Raw genomic sequence first — 27,951 nt, 5'->3', positions numbered from 1 at the left:
GACAATTCTGAACGCACAGAAACAAAAAAAAATTGATATATTCGTAAATATAAAAACTACATGCTTCCTTCTGGGAGAGCTGATGTAAAAAGGACAGAAGATGGAAAACAATACTCACTGCTAACTTTCATGCTGCCAAAGGCTGAAGGCTGCTGCACCGGTTTGCAGCTTTCTGCAAAGGAGGTGGTTCTCGGGCGCCCTGACATGGTTGTTAGCGGTTAGCTTTTCCTCCCTATCGGATCGACTTTCTCCTCCGGGTTTCTCTTCCTTTTCTCTGCCCCGTTTCGTCCTCTCAGCGGAGAAGAAAAGCAGAGTGTAAAGATCGGGGCCCCCACCCTGAAAGGAGGGCGCCCCCTTTTGAGTCTCTCCCAGCCCCTTTTCCGCTTCGCTTTATCGCAAGCAGGCCACCATCCTCTTCATTCCTAGCAGCAGTAGCAGCGGCAGCGCTTGGGCTCGCGGCCGCCTCCGCCCAGCCCTACAATCCAGTCACTCCCCGCCCCTTTCTGATTCGAGGGGCAGGAAATAGAAGCAGCACCGCTCGGCTTTCCAATGCTACGCCTTTCTTCCTTCCTTCCTTCCTTCCTCGCTCGCTCACTCACTCGCCTTCCTTCCTAGCTAGCGAGTCAGTCACGTGAGAAGGCGACGGCCAGGAGAGGTCCTTTCTTTTTTCTCTTTTTTTCCCCCTCCTCGGGGTGGGGGCGCTGGGGAGACACAGAGAAGGGACGGACTATTTCCCGGCGGAGGAATATGACGCGAGGGACGGCGCGTCCGCAGGCAAAAAGAATCTGACAGAGTGGCGGCCAAACCGCCGGGGCCGTATGAGGAGAGGCGGCGGGGGCAGGAAGGGCGCGGGGGAGGGGCGGCCTGAGGAGCGGGCTCCTTCCTTCCTGCCTACCTGCCTCGTCACTCCGTCTCTCGCACGACAACGCGGGGGCCAAATGCCTCCGGAGTTCTCCTCATAGCGCCCGTGGCGCGAGCAAATCGCGTCCGGAGGGGCGGCTCAGGCGGACGGCGCTGCAGTGCAGTTGGAGGACGGCGGGGTGGTCCATGGTGCTGCGGCGGCGGCGGCTAAAAGCGGCAGATCTTCCCGACTCAGCCGGCTGCGGCGTTGCTGGCACTGGCCCCGCCTCCGCCACCCCTTCGCTCGGCTTCCTTTGTCCGCTACGCGTTCACGGGGCCGTTGCGGCTTCTTTGCTCTCGGTTGCTGTTGATACGGCCACAAGGTTCTAACTCGTTCCTCCGCTTATGCGCCCCTACGGGCTACTCTTCGGGAATACGGAACCGACCGCCCCATTTCTTCGGACTCGGAAAGAGCCGCTGCGCTCCCGTCGGTGTTACGCACGCGTTCCCCTCAAAGCCGAGTTACGCAGCCTTGCTAAGCGTCTTCCGTGGATGCCGAGCCGAACACCCGAACGATCTCTGACCCGAACAGCTTCGGAAGAAAATCCAATCAGGAGAAAGTGAACGCACAGAGCCCTCCCTTCTAGCACTACATCGGGACCAATCGCCGCCGGTGGAAAGGAAGCATCCGCGCTATATAATCAGCCAATGACAGAACAGCTACGAAAATAATCGGGCCGTGCATTCTTTCCTTTCTGGGATCCAATGAAGAACGCCGGAGCCTGAATTGTCACCGCTGCAGAACCAATGGAACCCACGGATACTTCCCACGGCATTTGGAGGAACCCGGAGAGGAGGCTGATGCGAAATGGGCGGGGCTTCAATGGGAACTTTTCGACAGATCCACGGCGCCTATTGGGGGCATCGTCTGGTTGGCGCCGCAGGCGGGACGGAGCTCTTCCGTCGCCCCGAAAGCAAGGCTGTCACTCGGGTTTTCTCTTGGTGGCACTTGCGGTGCATTGATAGCCGTGTGTCACCTGCTCCAGTGGGGGCGTCGACTGAGTGCAAATGTATCGGTACCGCTTTAGGGGACGCAGTAAAGTGCAATTGTCGCCCTTCGCGCTGATAACCGAGTTAGTCTTAGTCATTCCGCGGTTTGAGGGGAGAAGGGAAGTTCCACCATGACTCAAGGTGGGTCTGCTTAGCTAAGCACTTTGCTTTCCATGATTGCTTGGCCGATGCTGCCGAAGGAGGAATGTGAACACCAGCACTCTCCTATGCTTTTGCCTTGCCTCGAGGGTACGATGCCTCTAAATGTTAACCTTATAAATCACAAGTATGTGTTAACTCTTGAGAAGACCACACCAAATAGTTGCACCGTCTAAGAGATTTTGTGCATTGCCCAGAAACTTCTCATGCCAGGTCAGAATTGGTTTGCCAAGAACAAGTCTTGGGAGGCTAACCTTATCTCATTTTTGATCAAGGGCATGACATCTAACACCACCTCAAAAAGATTAGTAAAATACATAATTATGGCTTTGATGAAGTGAATACTGTTGTTGGCTCAAGACTCTTGAAAAGCGTTCATTAGAACCAATTTCGTTGCATACATGATGTACAATGACAAAGGCTTTGAACTTTAGTTCATCAAACAAAGGAGATAGAGAGTGGTGTGTTGTAGGTTTCTGTTCCATCTATACTTTTATTAATGAGTGGTGAAAGAATGGCTGTGAAATACGTAACACAAAATTGAATGGGATAAAGCTTGGAATTGTGGTTGACCAGAATTTGAATCAGTCAATGGTAGAACATTACTGCAAATGAACTGTAATTTTATACTGCATTAACACAAATATACCAGTAATTGGAAATCATCAGGAGTTTACCTTATGTTTTGCATTGATCATATCATGCCTTGTAGAAATCTTTCTACTTATTCAGCATAGTAGAACAAGTTACAGAATAGCAACAAAGTTAGTCAAGCAATTCTAAACTAAGCTCTGTAAGAAATGAGTTAAGGCACCAGGCTAGAAACATGAAGACAATTATAGCTCCTCCTTAGGCATGAAAGTTGATTGGTGACTTTGTACCAGTCACTCTTTCTCAGCCCAGATCATCTTTTATAAAATAGAATAGAGCTGGAAGGGGCCTTGGAGGTCATCTAGTCCAGCTCCCTGCCCAAGCAGGAGAACCTATATTATTTCAGATAAGTGACTGTCTAGTCTCTACTTTAAAAACTCCGGTGATGGAGCACCAACAATTTCTGAAGGCAAGCTGTTCCACTGGTTAATTATCCTCACTGTTAGGAAGTTTCTCCTTCATACCAGGTTGTTTCTCTCTTTGATTAGTTTCCAACTATTGTTTCTTGTTCTGCCCACCAGTGCTTTGTAGAATAATTTGACCCCCTCTTCTTTGTGGCAGCCCCTCAAATACTAGAATACTAGTATCATGCCACCCCTGATTCTTCTTTTCTTTACACTAGCCAAACCTAAATCCTGCAGCCGTTCTTCATATCTTTTAGTCTCCAGGCCTTTGATCATCTTAGTTGCTCTGCTCTTTAAACTTTTCCCAAAGTCTCAACATCTTTTTTGTAGTAGTATGGTGACCAAAATTGGTTGCAGTATCCAGGTGTGGTCTTCCTAGGGTTTTTATAAAGTGGTACTAATACTTCACGTGATCTTGAATCTATGCCTGTTTTTGAGCCAGGTCTCTCCTAATCTATACTTATACCTTTGGTTTTTCCTGCCTAAATGTAAAACTTCGCTTTTTTCCACATTAAAATTCATTTTGTTGGATAGGGCCCATTGTTCAAGTTTATCAAGATCTTTTTGGATCCTGAGCTTGTCTCCAGGGGTGTTGGCTATTCCTGCCAGTCTAGTGTCATCTGCAAATTTGATGAGTTCCCCTTCTATTCCCCCATCTAAGTCATTTATGAAGATATTGAAGAGTACTGGGCCTAAGATGGAGCCTTGTGGTACCCCACTACTTACTTCCCGCCATGTATCCACATGGAGTAGTACTATTAAGGACTACTCATTGAGTACAGTTTATCAGCCAGCTACAAATCCATCTGGACTTCCGACTCTGTTACAGTAAAATAAGGCATTAACATCAAATCACAATTTTTTGCTTTTTCATAATAATATGAACAAGCCATTTCTATAAAGATCTATCAGTCTAATCGGTAAAACCCAAAGTCAGATTTTCATTCTTTTCCACATCAAGCATGAAGTTCAAAAGTAGTTTCCATGTAGAAACAAAAATACGGTTCTTTTCTTTAATCAAAGTAGTCAATTTAGCCATTTCAGCCAACTCCATTAACTTCTGCAACCATTTGTCCATATTAGGAATCAAAGTGTCCTTCCATTTTTGTGCATACAATAGTCTTGCTGTGGTCAACATATATAACAACAAAATTCTAAAAAAAAAAATCAAATATTTTTCTTTTAAACCCAAGGGAATAAAAGTTCTGGTTTCATTTTTATCTCCATGTTGAAAATTTTCTGTACTAATTTATCAAAGAATGAAATAAGATTGGTTTGGCATGATCTGTTTTTAACAAACCCATGCTGGCTACTAATTTTATTTACTTTTAGTTGTTTGCAGATCTGCTCCTTGATTATTCTTTCCAGGATTTTTCCAGGTATTGGTGTTAGACTGATTGGTCTGTGGTTTTCTGAGTCTGTTTTTTCCCCCCTTTCTTGAAGATGGAAACCACATCAGCCCTTCTCCAAACTCAGGTACTTCCCCAGTGCTGTAGGATTTTTGAAAGATGTGGTACAATGACATCTGCCAGCTCCTTCAGAACTCTGGGATCTAATCTGTCAGGTCCTGGTGATTTATATTCAAGGTCAGATATGTGTTCTCTTACCATTTTCTTATTTTAATTTTTATTTCTACTTTGTCTTTTACAGTAGGTTTTTTTTGTGTGTATGTTGGGTTATAATTTCTTTTTGCGTGAACGAGTTAAGCAGCTCTGCTTTCTCCCGACTGCCTGTTACTTCCTTGCCATCTTCTCTCTTTGGTGGACCCACTGTTTCTTTGACTTTTTCATGTTATTAATATGTTGAAAGAAACTTTATTATCTTTGACTTTTGTTGCAAGTCTTTGTTCATTCTGAGCCTTTGTTTTCCTGACTTAATATTTGCATGTTCGACCTCCCAGGCATGTTGTTGTGGGGAAAATAGGAGGAGGAGGAGGAAGGAGTATTAAGTATGTTTGTCACTTTGAGTTATTTATAAAAATAATAAATGTGGGATAATTTTTTAATGCAAGTTTAGTGACTGCCTCATTTAGTGACCATTCAGTTATAGTGGTGATGAAAAAATAACTTTGCAACCAGTCCTTGCATTTACAATCTTTGCAGGACTGTAAAACAAAGGCAAGCTAAAGTAAGTCATAAATACAGTTGCGTTTTCACTTAGCAACCACTTTGCAATAATTAAGTCACAGTCCTAATTGTCACTAAAGGAGGATTACCTATGTTTAAACCATATGTAAATATATTTACCTATATTTTTACTAAACCATAGATTCTCAACATAATCTTCCTATAAATTTATGAGGACAAGTATGTTAATTAAAACACTGTTCTCTTCTACAGCCTGACAGCTAAGAAGGGGATTATTACATTGGAATGAAGGATAATACAAAGAGTAACAAGACATGAAACTGCTATCCAGATAGCAGAAAATGAATAAAATGAATAGACATAATTGGAGAGTATTGTCTTGTAATAGTCAGCATTAGTGCCCATGGCAAACTAGAAGGTAAATATTCCCTTAAGAGTTATCAATTGCTGTATTGATTGGGTTAACCTTTATCTCGTACAATTAATTCTCTCATTTTAAAATGTGAGTTTATATATGAAATGGTCTGCTAGAATCAGTTTGGATTCTTTAGCCATTGTTCCATTAAGTGATCCTCAAACAAATCCTGATTGTTGGTTTCAGAAGAGGTATGAAGGAAAATAAGAATGAACTAAAACCATTGATTCATTTTCAAATTAATAACAATGCTGAAGCAATTGCACAAAAAGAACATGAAGACAAAATATGTAATTTAGCAGAAATTAATACTTCTGTAAGCATGCTTTCCCCTCAGGCTAGGAACAGGGAATAATGAAAATCTTGTATGGTTCTCTGTAAAGTCTCACATTCCCAAATAGGTTGTAAAAAGATGTTGATATTCCTAGGAAAGGTCTGGCTTCAATTTTCAGAGGACCAGGACAACAAAATTGCTTCCCATGTGGCCATTAACCTTGTGGTGCATCATACTACTGAAAAAAATTGAAATAGCCATGTTTTGGGCTATAGGGAAGTTATATACCAGTTCACTGTTGGAAGGTCATCAGTTGGTGGAATCATTGTGGAGATCACTTCATGATTGAGCATCTCTTGAAAACAACCATGTATTGGCCCCAGGCTGTAGTTATTCAGACAGGCAAAGGGGGAGGTTAGTCAAACGGAAGCAGAGAACTCAAGTCTGGGCACTAAAAGGATTGCTTTAAACACTCCTGCCTCTGCTCCCACAGACCATGTTGAACTTATGTCAATCCCTTTGTTAGTTTTCAGGTAGAAGATAGAAAGGAATGCATATGAGTGTCATGGCTCATAAGTCACATATAGCTTGAAGTGTAAGTTAATTACATCTGGAAAGAATTGGCCATGTTTAGGCAAAGGCTTAGAATATCTCAATGACTGCTGGAGTTAACATCTCGTTACAACCCATACATGTATGCCTCAGGCTACATTATTCTTCTGGTTCCTTAATCATTTTCTTCATCTTATCTGTATTTCTGCCTTGTCCTTTGAACCCTGATTGGAATGCTCTATTGGTCTCCAGGAATTTTTCATCCCTACCGTCATCTTTAGCCATGGTGGTGCAGTAGTTAAAATGCAGTATTGCAAGCTAACTCTGCTGACTGCCAGGAGTTTGAGCCTGACTGGTTCAAGATTGACTCAGCCTTCCAACCTTCTGAGATCAGTAAAATGAGGACCAAGTTGTTGGGGGCAATATGCTGACATGTGTAAACCACTGAGAGAGGACTGTAAAGCACTATGAAGTGGTATTTACTAACAATGCTTGCCTTATCTTTTGAAACTAATTCACCATAAGAAATCTGCTTTAATTCAGACTGAATTTGGGTCTTACAAATAAATTGTGGTTCATTGTTTAATTAATTTACGATTTACCTGAATCTGATAGGCAATGAGAGACATTAGAAGTCCTTGCAAGATTAGTTATACTATGCAAGACAGAAAGATACAGTACAAGTTTGGTAGTTGGCAATTTGCTGCTACAGGGAATCAAAAGAAATGTACTGGACCAATGAGCTTGTGAGGCATATTGTCTGCCTTGAGTAAGGACGTGACAGAACTATTTCCAAGGGCTTACCAAGTACAGTGACAATTTCCCTTCCTGTTAAATTTAGGAAGGAATAATGACATTGCAAAGAACATCCCAACCCTATTACCATAGTCTGTCTGTCTTCAACTTTGAAGAAAGAATTTCAGAACTCTGAAGGCCTTAGTAGCTTTTTCACCCATTTTTCCAGTCCAAGGAAGAAAGAAAAGAAAATTCTGCAAATTCAGACTATGTAAATAGACTTGATTTCTTAAACCATGCTGTTAGATGATACACTGTGGGAGAGTGACTGAATCAAATGAGAACCTGTGAATGGAAATGACGGAAGCTCTGAGAATATCAGTTCAACCAACTCTGAATGTTATAGAAAACATTAAGTAATACTTTTGGATAAAGAAAATGCTTCTGCTGTATTGGCCCAGTGGACAATAGATTTATAAGTATAAAAAGTGGTGCAAGGAAACTTGGAAGGTAACAGTGTAACCTTCCATGCACAGATCTCATTTTGAAGGAAATAAATTTAGCACTGTTAACATAGATTTGAATTTAGTTTATCTCAGGTAATTTTTAAATAACGGTACTAGGCTTAATTCTTCACATGCATTTTTTTTCACATGCAGGTAATTCTCAACTTATAACTAAAATGGGGATCAGAATTTCTATTGTTAAGTAAGTTGGTTAAGTGAGTTTCACCTGATTTTAAAACCTTTTAGTGGCAGTACTGATTCTGTAAAAGCTTTTCATATGACTGGAGCATTTCCCATTGAGAAAATCATCTACTAGTTCATAGTCAAGCAATTTGTATTTCTGAGATGCAAAAACTGCCTTTAAACAAAAGAAATTTTCTATCAAATGGATAGTTTATTTTTGTTAAACACAAAAATAAACAATACAATTATGAAGGAAATGTAGTAGTTAAGGTGCTAATGTAGCAACCAGAATACTTAAATTCTAATCCCACCTTAATATGAAAAGTCAGCTGGGTGACTGCATCAGTCACTCTTCCTCAGCTCAATCTATGTCACAAGATTGTTGTGAGGAAAATATAATGTTTGCTGCCTTGAATTATGTAATAAAAATAATTTTAAAAAATCTAATGAATATATCAATCCATGTTCCTTCAGCTTGGCGGGAACTCCAAAGAAACAGCAGAGGATGGACTCCCTTGAGCTAGCAGATGCACAATACTTTTCTTTCTCGGTCATTAGGGCTAGGCCAAAATTCAGCTTCTGGGGGCTTTTGACCTCATTGGTCATCATTCATATAGTTGACCCATTGCCAAGGATACAGGATTCCTAGCAGAGAACACCTAGAGATAGTGTGATTATGTATCCCAATTAACTTGTGTACCCACATAACTAATTTTTTGCCAAACATATATGTAGATGCATCATTATTTCCCGTTATGCAGATGTGAGATTAGAGAACTCTTACTATCAATTGTTCGAGTAGCAACACAGCTAAAAATGTAAGAGAATTTATAATTCTGTAACGCAACTTGGAAAGCTTGCTAAGTAAAAAAATAATGACAAAGAAATGGTCTCAACTGGCTGAGTAATCCCTTCTACATAGATATGTTATACGTGTGTAGAGAAAAAAGGGACCACGTCACTATCTCCACATCAGTCTTCCATAGTGCTAAATATAGACTTCAGCCTGTAATTATTTTATATAGCCATATCACACTGATGACTCATCTTCAGCTTACAAGACGTTACTACTCCAAGATACTTTTCACAATGAAACTATATATTCCTTACCTGTCCGTAAATTTTTGTTTCCTAAGTAAGGAACACTGCACTTCCCTGTGTTAAATTTCATTTTGATGCTTTCAATGTATTTCTCAAATCTGATAATTTTGAATTGTATTTCAGTCTTCCATGGTACTGATTCTCCCTTTCAATTTTGTATCTGCAACTTTAATAATAATTCTGCCCCTTCATCCAAATCTTTAATCAAAAGACTGAAAAGTAGATCTAGAAATATTCCTTATGGACACTCATTTGATACTTGTCTCTTAACTAGTCAGGAAAGAGTTCTTGATAAACCATGCTGATTTCTGGTAATTAACATCTTTTCTTCCTTTTGCACAAGCGTTACAAAAAAGCAATAAACGAATGAGTGGCTAGATGGATACTGGACTTTTTAGAAGAGGTCTAACAAATCAATTGAAATTGGTATTATTCTTTAGATGTTAACTGAGCTTCTATGTGACTAATTTTTATAGGCTCAAGCAATTTACACGAGAAGCCATGCTTTTGAGGATATTCTCATTTACTCCAAAAACAGAAATGTATGGTAAATTCAAATTTTATTTTTATACATAAGTGGATTCCAAATCTTCATTGAAATTCACAATTTGTTTAGTTTTGCTGTAAAGTTTTGTATAATCTAACATACTATATTCAGGATCTGTGTCAATCATGCAGCTGTCACTAGAAGAAGAAGAGAGACTGCAATGGCAAACTTCACAAGCCTGTGTTTGATGGCAATAGGTTCTCTCCTCGGAAGAACTGCTGCCAGAATCAAAGTAAAAATGCTGGAAGGGAGGCAGGCCTGGAATAGCTCTTGTCAGAAAATCTTTCTGCGGATAATGAACATTCCTCAAGTTTGTGGGATAAAATGTAGATGCACAGTTCTCTACCGGATGATTGTCTAGCAGCAAGCCAGAGCCTTGATTGTATAATGATTGAAACCCACTGTCAGGCTTAGTTTCAAGTGGGTTCTTGAGCACCAATGATTGCAAAGGTGGAGGCTGATGCAAATAATCTCCATCCATGGTGCTTCTTGGTGCTAACCAAGGATATTCTATTAATCTGCTCATTCTTCGCATTCTGTTGGCTGATTTATTCACACCACACTGAATACTGGAGGCCATGGAACCAGAAAAGTTGAAGGGGACTTTCTTCTGAATCTCCTTTGGTTGCAACCTCATTCTCCTTTCATAATTGTACTTGGGTCCCCTGGAAGATGGCTGCATTGTAGTAATGTTATTCACACTCAGATCCTGCAAGTTTTCTTGAAATTTTGTTTTGCTCGCAGAACTTACTTCGGGGCTTTGCTTTTGCTTCAGTGCTGAAAAATGTGGTTGCCTTGCTCCTTTGCTCAATGTGCTGAAACTGTGTTCATGTAGCCTCTCTCTAGTATCTAAAGTGCTGGATTGGGAAAACCAATGCTCTTCATTATACTTAGCACCTGAATGCTTCTTATTCACTAGTTTGCGTTTAGCAGTAATGTCTAATGATATGTTATCTTGAACTGTATGTTCTGAGTCATCCATAGACCTTTTTTCAGTAACTAATCCTGCTACATATTGTGAATTTGAGAGCTTAGAATTCTGCCATGGTTTCAGCTCCTGGCTAAGTGAAAAGGGTAGATTTTCTGTTGCCATTGAAGAAAAATTAGCTGTCGAGTGAGAAGGCAATAAAAAGGAGGTTGAAAGTAATGGAGAACCAGCAACACTGTGGTTATCCTCTATAGCCACCAGTTTCATCAACTTCTCCTTAACTCTGTTCATTTGCTCTTGAAGATTTGCAATTGCTGTATCTTTCTGTTTTAAATAAACTATGATAAATATTTTGATTTAAATGCACCAAAACACAATTATAGTTCACATAAAATGAATGTTTCAAAAAATTAAGACAGGCCTGCTATGCAAAAGAATGAGCCAGCATAAATAATAAATGTTATACTTCAACAAAAATTATCATGTTGGCTAATAATGATACACAATAAATGTATGTATATAAATGTAACAAACAAGAAACACAGGATGAGAAAAACAGAATATTGCTTATCAATCTTATATTAAAGGCCTTTGACAAACAAAGCTTGTGTGCACTATTTTGTTAATGAAATGCAACTATACACAAGATATAGTGGTACCTTGGTTCTGGGAGGCAGGAGGAGTACCAAAAATGAGTACTAAACATTTTTCCCCATAAGTAATAATATAGTGAGTCACAAGGCAGCTGACATCAACAAGTTGTAACTTATGCGTTGAATACCAAACAAATAATTATTAGGACAAAATATTCCGTCAAAATGTATTGAATACCAAATTTGATGAGTTTCAAAGCAGTTGAGTACCAAGGTACCACGGCACTTGCTCATTTTGCATTTTAACATCCGTCTTCAAATATTTGGAATATACAGGAGAATGTATTCTTTTCATCTGAACCTAATCTGAAATGCCATAAAATGGACTAAATGACAAATCAAATGCTAAAATCTCCACTTAATATGTGGGGCTATGATTCTTCTTTATGAAGTGCTTCATTTATTTCATAAGCCACTTAAATTTGCTTGATTAAAATGACATAAGCGTTGATTATGTATTCAAAGACTTATCTACTCAATTGTCCCAAAGGTGTTTTTTTAAAGGCAACTGGACTTTGTTTTTCCTTGAAAACATTTCGCTTCTCATCCAAGACGCTCCTTCGGTTCAGAATTGAAACTGATGAAGCTTCTTGGATAAGAAGCAAAAGATCTTCAAGGAAAAATAAAAGTCCAGTTGCCTTTTGAAAAAGCATCTTTGGGACAATGATGACCTGGAAGATTCAGAATCTCCATAGATAATGTGTTCTTCTGATATGTTGCAACCAAACGAAGCCAAAAAGCATATTCTAAGATTGGTTCTAGTTGCTCAGGAGAACTACCTATTTTACCTAGGGCTCTATTCTTGGAAATGTTGCTGTAAAAAGTACCTTGCTGCTTCCTTTATTTCCAAGGATTTTCTATCTTGTTTGCTAAGTGAAGATAGTTGGTAAAATTTTCAATGAGTTGATTATATGCCACATCTGCCAGAGAAGTGGCTATATTTAAACCATTTCCATCATGGGAGCAAGTAAGTAAAATCTTTATTACGGTCAAAGACCAGCAATACACATTAGTTTTTATACTATGTTAAAAAATACTAACATTAAAATATAATTAAAAAGCATTGACATTAAAAGTGGATAATAACATAATGGTCCAAAGATTGTTAAAGGTATGTCCAGATAACTGATACAAGATGGTACTATACTTCTGTAGCCAATTTTTTTCTTATGGACATTGCAGCAGCACAGAACTTTGCCACTGCATATGTGGTAACCGGGTTAGTGTCCTGGAGGAGAAAGCCTAAATAAAAATGGTCTGCCCTCCCTGGCAATCTCTCTAATAAGGGGAGAATATGTGCAGACCTACAAGCTCTGTATAGCTCGCAGTGTAATAGAACATGTGAATTATCTTCCACTTCTCCTTTACCACATATACAAATGCGTTCTGTTATAGGTGTTCTCTTATACCTGCCCTGGAGGAGTGCTGAAGGAAGAATGTTAAATCTGGCTCTGAAGAAAGCTATTCTTTGTTTTGGGGAGATCAGGTCATTTAGATATCTTGCCGATTCCCACACACCCTGTTTAATTCTGTCCCTACGTGGAGAGGCAACCTATTTAGTTCTTCTTGGAACTCCATGTCCCTCATTCTATTAATTACTACTTGCTTTGCTTGCTCAAAGTCTAGGGATATTAAGAATAATGGTGAGAGCCCGTAAGAGCCCAGCTTGTGATCAATTGCCTGTTTCCAGGGGGATGGGAAATTGTCAGTCAACACTTAGTGGGGACAGTCCCTCTGGAAAGAAATGCATTTTAAGCCAATAAATGATCATCGTCTTCCAGGCTCTTACCTGAATTTGAGGCATGCCTGTCTCAATTCTTAACTGGGCATTTGGAGTTCCTTTGGGTGCAGCTAAGATGGCTTGCAGGAATTTAGTTTGTATGGTTTCTAGCGAGTCTCTCTTTGCAAGATTTCTGATTGTGCCCGGTAAAGAATTTGTGCCAATGTTTTGGCCTCAAAAAGTTTTAAGGCAGCAGGTACTAACTGACCTCCACCTGTATAAAAGATATGTTTGATTGCATTTGATGACCTAATGGCTACTTGCAATGTATGATCCAGGTGTGCCTTCCATGTTCCTAGCGAGTGGAAAACCACACCAAAGTATCTAAATGTTCTAACCTGTTCCAAACTATATCCTTCTATTTGCCAGGAGTATTGGCTTGGTCTTTTAGCAAAAACTAAAAATTTTGATTTATCGAAGTTAAGGACCAGCTTGTTTTGCCTGCAATAGCCGAATGTTGCCCTAATTGCTCTCTTCAGTCCTATGGGGGTTTGTGAAATGATAGTGGCATCATCAGCATATAAGAGAATTGGCACTTTGCATTGTGCTAGGTTAGGAGGATGGAAATCAGGATTCTGTAAGAGATCAATCAGGGGATTAATATAGAAGTTGAAGAGGGAGGGGGACAGAATGCATTCCTGCTGTGCCCCATTTTGTACCTTTACTGAGCCGGTTAAACTCCCTTGGGGATTGCACCTCACTTTCAGGGTGGAATTGGCACACAATTTTTGTATGAGGAAGAGGAGGCGTTTCTCGATCGTGGTGCATTTTAATTTCTCCCAGAGGGTGATCCTGGATATTGAATCAAAGGCCTGTTTAAAATCCAGGAAGGCCACAAAAAGAGAGGATTTTTTTTTATATGTTTCATTTTGTACTAAATGGTGGAGTACCAAGATATGATCCAGCATCACGGGAGCAAAAATCCATGAAGGTAGAGTATTTGCTGAATTCCTCATATACTACTGGAATGACAATCAATGAACTATTTTTTCGGTATGCATTGAAAAATCCTATAAAAGGCTAACTTCTCAAATTATCCTTCACTAAATAAGTATTGAGAAATATGAATATAGTCTATCTCCACAGATTGGTATGCACAGCAGCTGCCTTCTCGCACAATTTTTTATTCAACAATTTGTATCTCTATCCTCTTTGAGATGAGCATGTTCTTTTATGATTTATGATGTTGCAAGTGTCTAGATAGCAAAGAGGTTTTTTAATATAGATTCCTCATCACCTGTACATTTTTCTGACCATTCTAAAATGTCTGGCATGGAAAAAATACCATGGGCTATAAAAGTCGCCCCCCCCCCCAAGTCTGCTGTATTTATCACTCCTGTTACTTGCCCACTTAGCAGTTCTAAACCATGCAAATGCAAGTAAATTGGTACCACTTCAGTGAGAAGGTAACAGTGTTCCCTGCGCCTTTGATAAATAGCCATGTGGGCCACATGACCACAGAGATGGTCTTCAGACAACGTTGGCTTCCTCAGCCAAGAAACGGAGATGAGCATCATGCCCTAGAGTCTGACATGACTGACAGGGAAACCTTTACCTTTTAAATCAGTTTAATCCTTTCTCTTGTTTTTGTCCTATTTTATCTTATTTTCAGATCTGGAGCTCAGTTTTTATTCTATATTATAATTATGTTCATATAGCATGTGAGAATGGTTGCACAGTGATGAGATGCTGTATTTTCATTCTTTTTACTAATTATGTAAATATTTCCTACCTCTGCAAGCTGCTGTATCATGGTATTTTTTTCCCCAAGCAGCTGGTATATCTCTTCATCACTATACATTGTAGAGTGGAAATTTTTGTTGGAACCTGTAAAATATTTGGCCATGTTGCTGGTATCAATTTCTTGTTTTTCAAAAGTCTTCCACTGTCTGATCTGCTGAACATTACAATAGAATTAGAGCTCAACCACATCAGAAGTAAGAATCAAGATAAGAAAGAGTACAGTAGACAAAAAGTGAAAGCTATAGAAAAAAGGGAGGATTCTTGAAACTGCTGAGTCGTTTTGTTCCTATAGGTAAAGATCTCACTCCCTTGTACACATGCACACTTTTCATTTGGAAGGCCAGGTTCATTTCCTTTGTCCACGTCGCTGTTTCTGTCTCTCTCTCTCTCTCTCTCTCTCTCACACACACACACACACACACACACACACACACAGACACTCTTATCTGGGACAAAGTATTTTACTGCAGGCCTTTTCATTATTTAAAGAAAGAAGGCAACAAAGCAATGGAGCAGGTCACTTGGCAGCTATAGCATCAAAATGTTTCACAGTAGTGTACAAAATGTTTGAATCACATATATGAAATAAACTCTTACAAATACCTGAGAATTCATCCATATTAAACAACAACCTATCTCTCAAATTTTATTGCATTTTACAGACAACGGGAGATAAAGCCAAATATTTAAGACACATTCAAATAAATAGGCCACACTAAAAGATATGAACTTTTATACTGAAATCAACTGAGGAGCCCACGGTTTCCATGAGGTTATCGGACAGTGACTTGGAATTGAACTTCTTTGCTGCCAAAGCTCAGTGCAATTTAGTTGCTCTTAAGCAAGTAATGTCACATTTTATAAAGGTCAACAATTAGCACTCACAAGTAGCATTCAAGGAATTCTGATGTTATAAGGAGGCACAGACTGCTGTGTTGTAAAACCATGACTTGAATTTCATAGGACAGATTTCAGGTTTTAAATGATTTTTTATTATTAGCAAAACTCTAGATTTTTACCATTGATTTCCTGGCTGACCTGTGGTGCCTGAACAAAAGGAGGATACTGCCTCATGAGTCAACAGTCCAATTCAATTGGCATGTTATTTCTCTCTCTCTCTCTCTCTGCTGATCTTACAAGTCAAGGACAGTTGCTCACAAGAGGGAAAGTGTGTGAGGAAAGTGTGTCCTCCTCATTTAAATTATACTTGCATTTCTTCAGACTAAAAGAGATACTTCACCTTTGGAGAAATCATACTTCAAAAATGGGTACAATTATATAAAGGAACAAGAACTAGATTTAAACTAATTGATGCATTTCTCCTATATTTCAATTTTTAAATACATTTTAATGACATTCTAACATTAAAATTAAAGAAGTGTATACTATGAGGTTTTTTAAATTATTCCTCTTATCATTTTACAATTCTACTACTATCTATGTAGTGCTAAAGTAGGATATGTGGTATGGCACCCAACTACATAAGTCCTTGAATCACTGTTCAGCACAGCTAAGAAAAATATATTTGCAAGTCCCAGTATGAGGAGAGTCCTGTCATGAGCTTACAGGAAGCAGAATACATTTATTATGAGCTGAGGATATACAATTAACCATTAATTTGTATATTCACTTTATGTCAGGAATTCCATTTATATGCAAGACTCTGGGGAAAAGTAATTTGCAATACCACTCATCTGCTTTCTTACCTGTGGGATAAAGATCAAACAATTTATTGAAGTCATACAGACAAAAATTCCTCCTGAAGTTAATCCATACACCAGATTGTGCCACAAGTAGAAAAAATTATTGACCACCAGCATAATTCCAATAAAGAGGAAAATAATGGCTACCGCACTTATGAGTGTCAGGGACTGGTTAATTGGCGGGCAACTGAGATTATCTGTTAGACCCGCAAGATAAATTCCATACATCAGTAGGATTCCCTGAAAAATAACAAGAAAATTGTTTTAGTAGGTTCAAATATGAGTTAAGTCTAGACTTCTATTCTGTTAATCTAATCATATATTGATAAAATTTCATAAAATATCCTTGCTGCTCACTTGAGGCAAAATGAAAATGCTATGTTGGAATAATAGCCATAGTCTAGTATCAGGGACGTGCAGGCAGGGGAGGCAGGGCCTCACCACTGTCATCATGAAAATTAAAAAAAAATTAAAAGGAAAAAGGCTGAGGTAGTTGCTGCCAGAGTCACAGTGGATGACTGCTTAGTGCTTAACTGCAGGAGGAGGCAAGAGAACCACATGCCCCCTTTACTCTAGCTTTATGATCACTTGAGCAGAGTTAAGCAAGGGTTAAAAGGCGAAAAATTCCTTATGCAGAGGAGGCACCTGGTTCTCTTGCCTCCTCCTGCAGAGAGCACTTTTTTAGAGGCTTTTTTTAAACAGTTAAGCAGAGTCATCCATTGGGGACTCTGGCAGCAGCTAACCCAGCCTGACCTCAGCAGCTCTTGCCTTTTTCTTTTTACATTTTTACATTTTCATCATGGCAGACAAGAGCAGAGTTGAAATCCTCTGTGACACAGCTGGAAAAGGTATGTGGATCGGAGGGAGGGGGGAGGAATTCAAAATTATTGTAATTTGTAAGTAATTTTTTTATTGTAAATAATGTGTTTGTGTGTGTGTGTTTCTTTACTTCACTCAAACAAACTCAATTTGAGAGAGAGTTTGTTTGAGAAGAGAGGAAAGGGGGAGAGGCAGGGAGGGCAGCTTGTTTGAGAAGAGAGGGGCAGCCCGCAGCAGAGGCGGGTCTTTTACCCGCCTCTGCTGGTGGGCTGGCGCTTTCTTTCTTTTGCCAGGCCCCTCGCACCTGCATCCAGCCTGCTGGAGCTCTCACCACACTGGGGAGGAATGGGCTGGGTGGGGAGGGGGGAATCATGGCTGCTCAGGTGGCCACCACCGCCGCCAGCAGCTTGGGTGTCCTGGTTCCAGTTCAGCCCGGGGCTGTGCATTGATGCCGTGGGATCAGCTGCAGCAGCCAGGGGGTGTGACAAGGCCGGGTGGATTGGTGTCGGCTCGTAGATGGGAGTCTGGTAGAAAACCACCAGGCTGGCGCCAGGGCTTCACCGGGACTTTCGGGAAGCTGCACCGGGGCTTCGGGGGGCTTTCCGAAAGCCGCCCCCGAAGCCCCGATGCATCCCGCTCTAGAGCGGGACGACGGCCATAGAGCAGGATGCGTCGGGGCTTCGGGGGCAGCTTTTGGAAAGCTGTGCCATACAGCGGGACGCGTCGGGGCTTCAGGGGCGGCTTTCAGAAAGCCACGCAAAAGCCCCGGCACGGCTTTCGGAAAGTCGCCCCCGAAGCCCCGATGCGTCCCGCTCTATGGCTGTCGTCCCGCTCTATGGTGGACGCAGCGGCCATAGAGCAGGAAGCATCAGGGGCGGCTTTTGGAAAGTCGCGCCATAGAGCGGGACACGTCAGGGCTTTGGGGGCGGCTGGCGCAGGCAGACATAGTGCGGTTTTTGCCCGCTTGCCTCACCGGCCGTGAACCTCACCGCACGTCACTGTCTAGTATTCACCCCTGGATTATATTAGGAGGGATAAGCATCCAGCTCACCTGTGACGGAGTTGATGCTGCCCAACACCCTATCCTTTTCACTGAAGTCTGCCACACGGAATGATTTCCAGATCACTTTGCAAGATTCTACTTCTGTCTAGTTCATACAAACTACCCATACAGAGCCAAGACCTATGTAAATTTGAGCCATGTTGTGACAAAATATTGACCAAATTTTCATAAGAGCCTGTGGGCAGATCTTGCTAATTCTCAGTCCCCTCAAAAAGAAAATTGCTATAAGGATGAAGTAAAAATGCATCTCTGCCTTCATTGGGTCCAGATAGGCACTTATATGCAAGTTTGATCAAGTTTACTTCTAATCTTTCTCCATCAATGCTCTAATCTCTTCATCCCTTTTATTTACCAGTGCTCCTTGTTGACCCCAGAATCCCTTCCAGAGTTGTGGAACAAGAGAAGCCACCCAGGAGTGTTTTCATCTTACAGTTACAGAGATTAACTAGGTGTTTGATAGAACTGACTGCAATTAGCAGAAAAAGTCTCCAAATGCCTATCACGACCCTAAAGGGTCTGGGGATTTCATAGAACCTCCCAACCAGTATGGATTCCAGGCAACTATTTGTCTCAGACAAACCAGTGAGTGATTTGAATACAGCAATGGATTCTTCATAATGTCCTCTATCTTCACATAATAGATGCTCTAATAAAGAATAGATCTGGAGTAATGCCAAACACATGCCCAGTACATGTGCTTAAGATAAACTAGTTCAAGCCTATGATTGCCATGAATGTCCAGATTATCCTAGAAACCTAGCACAGAAGTTCCACAACATGGTAACTTAAATTCCCTAGCAATAGAAGCTTGGACGACTCCAGCACCAACCAGCCATGAAATTTGGATGATTAAAAAATGACTGTTTTGCATAAATCATGTGATACATGAGAATAATTCGTAGACCTAGCTTGTCTGTACTACCCAATGTCACATAAAGGCATTTACAGCCCACCACAGTACTCCAAACCTCCCCTATCTTGCAGATGTAAACTCAAATGTGAGCAAGATTTCAGAAAGGGTGATTTTACTAGTTGCTGAACCAGGTTTTAGTAATACATGCTAGATACATTTGTCCACTAATATGGACTTGACATTTATTAGCATCAATCAAAATCCAGGGCCTCCAGCAGTCTGACTATCTGACCCTTGGAATAGGTTCAGCGGGTAACTAGCAGCCAACCCCTTTTTTTTTGGTAAAACAGCATTCTTAATGCAAAAGTAGTAAGATACTCTCCTCCAAGAACCATGAGATGTGAAGTAACTCTTTAGTTTGATGATGGAACATTGGTACTTTATTTGGGTGGTAGAGGACAGATTGGGAAGGAAATTACACCTTTTGGATTACAAATGCTATTTTACCAGAAAAAGGTGGGTTATTCCAAGGGAAAGGCTACTTTCAGTTGGCTGCTGGTTACCTGCTGAACCTATTCCAAGGACCAGGTGGCCAAACTGCTGAAGGTCCAGGATTTTGGTTGATGCTGGTGAACACCAAGTCCATATTAGTGAACAAAACACGGGATTTTGTCCCCAAATTTTGGTGGTACAATTTGGGAGGTTTTGGTAATCTATTATTCCCCTGCCCTTTTATAAGATACATTGTGGTTGAATGAAAAAGGTAGGTGGTAGAAATTATTTTAAGCTTGTCTTATAAAGTTTTAGGATTTATTACAAGTTGCTTTGAATTCAATGTCCTTATAGAAGTAGAGGGAATGAAGATACAAGAAATGTTCCTTGTCTTGAGGAAGCAACACTCATCAATCAGGGCTCCATCCAGCTATCTTCCATGTAACAGATGAATGCATTTCTGAGAGTTTTGGCTAAAAAATGTGATGTTTTTAAAAATAATTTTTTCAACTTTGCATAATGAATTATGAATATTTGTACAAAAAAACTGTGCCTAAATTAAATAAACTTAATCTTTAAAGTATCTATGCATAACAGACAATGGAGCTTAAGCTCTTACCAATAAGATATTGGAATAAATTACATACCTTAAATCCCAGAAGAAGAATAAACCAAAATTCAGAATAGAGAGATTTACAGATGTAGCCATATCTCAATATGCAGTTCAAGCCTTTGTCAATGACCTGCTGAAAATTGAAATATATAGCTAAGAATCTCTTAGTTTGCAAAATGTTGAACATCCTAACACTTTATTTCCATTTTCCTATCATAGAATATAATTCTAAGATACTATTAAAAGAAAGAAATTAAAAACTTGGAAAGGAACAGAGGTGGTGGGGGGAAGTTACTCAGAGTATCACTAGTAGCCCCTCAATAGCTTGTACACCAAAGTTAAGTGCATTTTTCTGATAAGGTTTCAGAATGTTATGAAAACAGACTTATTGAACAGAACAATTGGGCTTGTTTGAAGGCACATTTACTTATAATTTTGCTTTATATTGGATTTTATGGATGGCTTTTATAATATTATTTTATTTCATATGTTGTAAACTACCTAGAATCAGAAAAGGAATCAACATATAAATTTTGGCATAGTAATTAAGTTGTCAGCCCAAATTTGTCTAATCCTTTCCTGCTTCTCATTCAAGTCAATGGACTCTTAGTCATTCTTGTCCTGTTGAGTATTGAATTCATCTTTCTTCATGTTTACCTAACAGTTCTGTCTAATCTGAAAATAGCTAATCCCTACTTCACAAGGTTCAACTTTTACCTGTCTATGTAAACTACAGGCTTTTGTAACAAGTTGCAACATTCGTTTCACTCATTGCCAAGCAGCTTTCATATCCTCTTTCATTGTTCTTCCATTCATTCTTTTGGATACAAATGTATCTCTTTCTTTCATTCACTCATTTTTAAATCATAATCAAATTAAAACAACTTTATTCCAGCCATGATCAACATTTTGTAAAATTGCTGTAAGATGTTACAAAATACTGATTAAAAAGCTTAAGTATTTCTAAAATCTTAGAAATGAGTAAAATCTATAAAAATAAATGTATTAATACCATAACACTATATATGCAGACAGTACAATACTAAGAAATCTAAATATTAAAGCTATTTTGTGAATATAAGATTGACATGTTGTGTACTAAGTACTGAACTACTGAGCATATATTGAGGCAGAGGGCTAGTAGAGGAGAACTTGCATAGCATGTTATAGAATTCTTTCCACCCTAGGCAGAATCTTAGATTCTGGCTGAGCCATCAGGTTGATTGAAGTGCTTGAAACTATCTTCCAGAAAAGGTGCATTTCTATTTTTTGTAGCTGGAAAAAGTTATTCCTAACTGTATGTATGTAGCTTGTGTAAAAAATTGATTCTTTTTATTCGGTTTTGTAACCTTTTTTTTAGATCAAATAGCTGATTCCTGAATGGGACAGTTACTGAATTTGTAGCATTTGAAAGTTATCATCAGATCTACCATAGCTTGCATGCAGTTCTAGCCTAGGGTGTCTGCCTAAAACAAAAGCTCACAAGGGGCAAATGTGTTAATAATGAACTCCAGAGGTTGTATATCAGAACATTATATTGGCTAATGCTCCTGAAGAATTTGATCTCTCAAACCCATAGAGCTCAAGGGACCTATCCAAGGTAAGAAGCAGTTGCCTCGCAGTCTCTTCAGGCCATCTAAACTAAGAATGGCTGGACCCAGTGTCACTGTCCCAAACTTTGATGGGAATATCCACGTGAAGAGACAGTGGCAAATGATCCCTATCCAGCAACAATCTAATTTCAAAGAAGTTAGTAGGCTAAAAACATTGTATGAAATTAAATTGTACTAGATAGAACCTTGTATAATAAACCTCTCACTAGTGCCAAATCCGGCTTTTAAATTGCTTACCAAGGTTAAACCAGTGTTAGGATAATTCCAAATAAATTGGGACAGATAATTCTCCAGTTTGTCCCATCCAGAAAGCAATCTGTGAGAGGAAAGTTAGACATTTATAATTAAAACACCATGCCTGAGTCAACTGACTCTAGAAGCTATTGATAGGTATTCACATGACTCCAATTATATGATCAGGTTCAAAAGGTTATTTGATATGAGCGTACAGAAGCATGGTCACTTGTGGCACTTGTAATGGTATGTGGAAATGACTTTGGAACACAGAAGAGATTCTGTCTAGGGAATGGTCAGATAAGATAGGGCATAGTCTGCAGTTGCATAATGGGCAGATTAAGAAGCTCAGAAGTTTTCAGGCAGTAATGGAGATGGCAGGAGATGTGTACTTTTGGGCTTACAAGATTCTGTTATTTCAGCCTTACATTAAAGTAGAATTAGCTCATCTGGTCTGTATTTTTAATTTGGTCTACCTGGGACTGACACACTAGGGACAGCATTAACAGTATCCACTTATAAACCTTGTAATTCTGGGGGCTCTAGGAAACTAGATTTCCTGCTTTAATTTCCCTTGGACCAGTTTCAGGGCTTGGGCAAGCCCTTCAATTTCAGTTCATCTTTAGTCATCATACTATACGAGATAACCGATTCCCTTTCAACAGGACCAAGCAATATTTTCCTTGTGTTGGTGAAACATTTATCTACACTTCCTGGTGTCAAGGTCAGAGATAAGGCAGAAAAAAACTGGCCACTGTCCAAGGTAGAGGAAGCAATTTGGAGTGTATGAGCTGATGTAATGTTATTTAGAAAGGTTCTCACATTTTGATATTGTTGGTTTGCTTAAAAAAAAAAACCTGAATCACTGTCTGGCAATTATAGTTCAATTTAATATGCACAAAGGTCAATGGCTATGAAGTAGTTGTCTTAGAAAAAAGGGACAGTCTATGGAAATTCATCTTCCCACAGTTATACTGTTATTACAAAAAGCCAGAACTTATTTTATTATAGTGTTGTAAACTCATTTAAGTGAGATGGGGCTTTATAGAAATGTAATAAATTATTAAATGTTCATATTAATATATCAGATTCCTTTTATGATCTGAGCTTAAAGGGACACAACATTTGGTATTTACTAGCTGCTTATTAATTAGAGGGTTGGGAATAATTTGTGTTTTACTTGAGAGAATCCTCTAAAGACATCAAAGGTTTTCTTCAGATTCCCACTTTTTATAGAAATAATCAAATAGTTTAAAAGGTAATATATTCTTCAGAATAGCCAGTATGCAAAGGATCCATAATTTTCATTACGGAGAAGAAAATTAGACATTTAATCTGATTGCTGGGAGAGTACTTTGTAACTGCTTACTGAAGATTATCCTCAGTAGAAAACTTTTGAAATGAAGAGTTCATTAATCTACAGTTGTTTTGTTACTTTGACTGGTTTCAAAGGTCCAGAGCTGGTTCTGTGTTGTTGTTTTCTTATCCATAGTGTCAGATGCTTATATAAGCTGCAGGTCGAGCTTAAATTTATAAAATAGATAAAATCTTAAGAGAAATTCAAATAAGATAAAATAGGATTTCAAGAATAAGAAAACAATAACAGAAGCTGAATAAAATGAAAATATCTCCAGAGCTAGCTAAAGAAGCTGCTAGTCCAACACCATTTTAAGGGGGGCAGGGTGTTGAAGCCAGCCAATAATACTTTCTACTTCATTCCTTTTCTACATAGATGAATGGACAGATTTTTGTTTAAATCATACATTCAAACCCAAAAGTCCTTTTTCTCATTTACTCACAAGAATTTAGGTGACACCAATTTATTATTTCAAGTATATGTTTAGCCCTTTTGTTCATAATTAAAGCTAAACCTACTGTTTCCTACATGTATTCAACCTCCTTCCACAAGACCCAACTACCTACATTCAGCTCTATTATATTCTCTCCCTTTCTTTTAGATCCACAAACACTATTTTTCATTCATACGCCTTATCATTTACTTCTCTTACTATGTGCTAGTGATTTCTGTAATTTATTATTAAATGCACAGGGAAAAACAAAACTAAGTGCTGCACTTTCATTTCAAAATAAAGCATTCTAGGGAGGAAGTATTGTGTTTTTTCTAGGCCAATTATCTTTAATAGTTATCTAATGTTGTTAAAATCATTCATTGGATATTACAAAGCTCAGAACTGGAAATGGGGAAAAACGTTTTTTGGGATGCTTTCTGTCTGCTACTGGAAAATCTCACAAAAAGATTTTGTGATTTATCAATTCTTAGCACAGAAACAGAGATCTAAGTGCATTCCTTTGGTTCGTCCTCACTATATTCAAGAATGCAACTAGTTCAATGATTCCCTCATCAAGCAAGTTCATATGGCTGCTACTGAGTTTTTTTGAGCTTGGTTCAAGTAGAGCACAGCACAAATTATTCTTGCAGTTGGAAGGGATTCCCTGGAATTATGCAATAGTGATTACATACTACCAGGTCAGGTTTAACTCTTAGTAATCTCATAGATATTCTCCATGAACTCAGTAATGACAGAAAAATCGATGTAAATATTAAGATCCAGAAAGTTTCCTGGACATTTTCTTATACAACTGCTTCACAGATTCTAAAATTCCAATTTAACATTCAAATTATTTTTCTCATGGATCCGATGAATCCTTCTGTTCTGCAAATCTTGGCTTACAGCTGAGAGATATTTCATATTTCATAATAATTAAGTTATTCTAGATATGTGCAGAGGCATTCAGTTTACTATACATATACCAACATTCATTCCTATCAATTGAATTTCTTCACAATCCCAAACTTAAGAATGCAGGAAACATAATTAACAGTAAGCCTAATTGGACCTTCCTCCTTGAACATTTAATGGGACAAACTTATATGTTTGCTTCCTGGCACATGTGGAATTTGATGGTTAACTGGTTTTGTAATTGTTCTGGGGAAGGGTATTTTCAAAATAGGGATACGTGATCCAAAAGATTCATATCTCTCACCTCCTATAATCTGTAACCCTACCTGTCCTATTTCAAATGTTTTTTTTTCCTGGGAGGAACCAACATCACAACAGTACAGACGTGTGGTCTCAATGCTCCGAGACCTCCGCCGATACTTTTGCTGCTGGGTGGTCCAATCGGACCTAAACCATCCCGAAGAGATGGTGAACAGGAAGATTACGTCTTGCTGATCTCAGGGACCCTGCAAAGTCCCTGATTGATCCAAGAGAAGGTTTTCAAGCTGGCGACAAAAGGGAGCCTAGGTTGATGAAGTTGGGACGGCTCCAGAACAGAAGGAAACGGAAAGAGAAAGTGTGTCCATCTGATGAGGAATCCTTTCTGTTTTGAAAAAGACTGCCCAAAAAAAACCTTCTTTTTTATGCTAAATTAAATCCTGCTATTAAACTCCATTTAAGAACTTTGTTTTCCTTAAGCCGTTCCTGTTTCTCCTTTGATTTCACTGTCTCTGTACTTCAAAGTTCCTTAATTAAAAGTGCTAAGAGCCAAGGGCACAAAGTGTTTACACGGGTGTCCTTTGAGAGCCTTATCGGCACTGGGGGGGGGGAAACGGAACCTCTTTCTTGTGAAGATTACAAATGAACTTCTGTTTAAGATATATATATATACACACATACATACATACATACATACACACACACATATACACACACACACACACACATATATATAATTTTCAGATTATAAATGAAATAATATTATTTCATAATATAATATAATATTATTATATATATAATAATATATATAATTTTCAGAAGAAGAAACTTTAATTTTGCAAAAGATTTGGGATGGAATTCAAAATTTATTGGAGGTAACTGGGAGAATTGAGAAGAAGATGGAGTTTGTACAAGAACAAAATGATGGAGATGGACCCCCAAAAATTGAAGAGAAAAATGAATACAAAGATAAGAAAACTAATGATTTGATTTGTGGAGTGAAAGTGGTTGAAAGCGAAAGTGGGAGTATGGAAAAGGGAGAAGAAAGTGGATATAAACAGTAAAGGATTTTCGTAAATGATTTTGTTAACAAATATCAATGACAACAATAATAATGAAATGATAAGAGATATAGTTAATGTTATATATATATATATATATATGTACTGGTTTAACATAAGGAATTTGAATATAAATTGAAAAAAACTTGGGAAAAAAGGCTTAGGAATTATGTTAATTAATCCTTATTTTGAATATGTTATAAAGGTGTAATGTTATTGGATATATGAAAGTTGATAACAAAAAATTAACTAAGTTTTATAATTAGTAAGTAGTAATTTAGTAACTTTTAGACTGCTATGTTAAATAAACAATCCATAATGGCAATAAGTATGTATTGGTGTGATGAGAAAAAAATGGATATATATATTTAACTGTATCCCTTATCATTATTATATATAAATAAATTAATGTATGTATGTATGCATGCATGCGTGCATGTATTTATGTATGTACTTCCATAACAAAAGGAACCTGGACATAAATTGTAAACAGTGACTTGGGGAAAAAAAGGCTTAGAAACTTTGTTAACTAATCTTTATTTAGAGTATGTTATAAAGGCTTAAGACTATTGGATGATTTTGTAATAATTAATGAAATGCCATCAGGTGGTTGTGTTTTTAACTATGGATTATTTTAGGCAAAAGGACACTAAAACAACTTCAGTCAAATGAGAACTATACTATACTATGTATGTAAGATTCATTAAGAATCTTTGACATCTGATATGAATATAAGTAATGACTGTAGAAGAGATGCATGAAAGCTAATTGTAACCAATTGACACACTTTCTACAAGATGTAATGTAAGATGATGATGATTTTTTTTGTGTTGTTTAATAAAAATAAAAATTTCTTGCAAAAAAATGTTTTTCCCCCCTGAGATTAGTAATTAACTACGTGCCTTTTTAAAATCTCAGTGCCTTTAATACTACTTAAAAGAGAATTCTAATGAACTTATAGTTTTGTCATCACTTTTGGAAATTGCCTATTGATTATATTAAAGCTTTCGAATGGTAAGTTTTAAAAGTCGTCATTAGATGAATTTATCTTCAACCCCGAACCAAAAAAATTAGCTAAAACTAAGCTTGCGAACTTAAAAGAATTTCAAATAAACAACAAAAACCTACATTATGTTTTTGGTCTAGGAAAGTTAGAAATGGATTAAGGGTCCAAATATATTTGGGATATTTTTACTCTAAAGTTTTGGAATTTATTGTAAAAATTAACAACTTCTGGGAAACAGTCTTATTTTGGCTACTCTAGTATTGCAAATTAAAACAAAAGTGATGATTTTAGAAATTGAATATCAGAGGTTACTAAATATTTTAAGCAGAATACAAGCCTGAAGTTAGCTAATACATAAAATAAATAAAATGTAGTATATTCCTAACTCTGTGTATGTGTATAATTGCTGGTTTGTCTTGTCAATTTTTAATTAGAAAATTATCCATGAATATCTTGCATTAATTATGTTCAGAGATGCTTCACATACACATGAAGAGCAAAAATATCACATTTTTTTGTAATAATAGACAATGTGTACGTACATTTTCTATCGATTCAAAACAAAAAGGTTAATATTCATTATTTGATATTCAATCCTTTAATTTGAATCTTTCTCTATCTTACCTTCACATCTACATTAAGATTTTGGAGACACTGGACTGGGTCCAAGGAGATCCATATTAAGAGCAGGATAATATCAGCCAGAACTAACAGTGATAACATCACCAGCAGCTGAAAATCTTTGATAATCTGAAATGCAAATAATTCAATATGCCCATTTCATGAGGTATTCAAAATTTCTTTACAAAAAATGCAGTATTTTTCTTTAGATTTGACAATTATCGGTCTGATTGTTTCTTTAGTAATTCAGTCTGCTAAAGGACCAATGTGGATTGTTCACCTCTGAAGCCCTCCTTCCAAATCCA

At 38.3% G+C, this 27,951-nt stretch overlaps 2 protein-coding genes and 1 long non-coding RNA gene across 6 annotated transcripts in view; 1 reads left to right on the top strand and 2 right to left on the bottom strand.

Annotated features, from left to right (window-relative positions):
* The window catches only part of GSK3B (glycogen synthase kinase 3 beta), a 116,176-nt gene extending 115,264 nt beyond the window's left edge, over nt 1–912 (bottom strand). For all 4 annotated transcript variants that reach the window (XM_014066531.2, XM_014066532.2, XM_014066533.2 and 1 more), the window contains exon 1: nt 119–912. In XM_014066531.2, the coding sequence (XP_013922006.1) occupies nt 119–206 (88 nt within the window). In that variant the 5' untranslated portion in view covers nt 207–912. The remainder of the gene's footprint in view (nt 1–118) is intronic.
* A 520-nt stretch (nt 913–1,432) lies between these two features.
* Nucleotides 1,433–11,037, top strand: LOC148045548 (uncharacterized). The gene is made up of 2 exons (XR_015696785.1): nt 1,433–4,690; nt 5,444–11,037. It is a non-coding gene; the product is annotated as an uncharacterized LOC148045548 (long non-coding RNA).
* GPR156 (G protein-coupled receptor 156) overlaps nt 9,524–27,951 on the bottom strand; it is a 37,235-nt gene continuing 18,807 nt past the window's right edge. The window contains exons 6-10 of the mRNA XM_087716530.1: nt 27,650–27,775; nt 20,186–20,284; nt 16,315–16,551; nt 14,598–14,759; nt 9,524–10,756 (exon numbers count right to left, since the gene is read on the bottom strand). Coding sequence (XP_087572656.1) covers nt 9,524–10,756; nt 14,598–14,759; nt 16,315–16,551; nt 20,186–20,284; nt 27,650–27,775 — 1,857 coding nt within the window. The remainder of the gene's footprint in view (nt 10,757–14,597; nt 14,760–16,314; nt 16,552–20,185; nt 20,285–27,649; nt 27,776–27,951) is intronic.

This window comes from Thamnophis sirtalis, unplaced genomic scaffold, assembly GCF_051295495.1.
Source record: "Thamnophis sirtalis isolate CommonGarterSnake01/CBP01778 unplaced genomic scaffold, rThaSir2_p1.2 scaffold_5, whole genome shotgun sequence".
Classification (NCBI taxonomy): domain Eukaryota; kingdom Metazoa; phylum Chordata; class Lepidosauria; order Squamata; family Natricidae; genus Thamnophis; species Thamnophis sirtalis.
The sequence above is the reverse complement of the archived record's forward strand: the minus strand, read 5'-3'. Positions and strand labels throughout refer to the sequence as shown.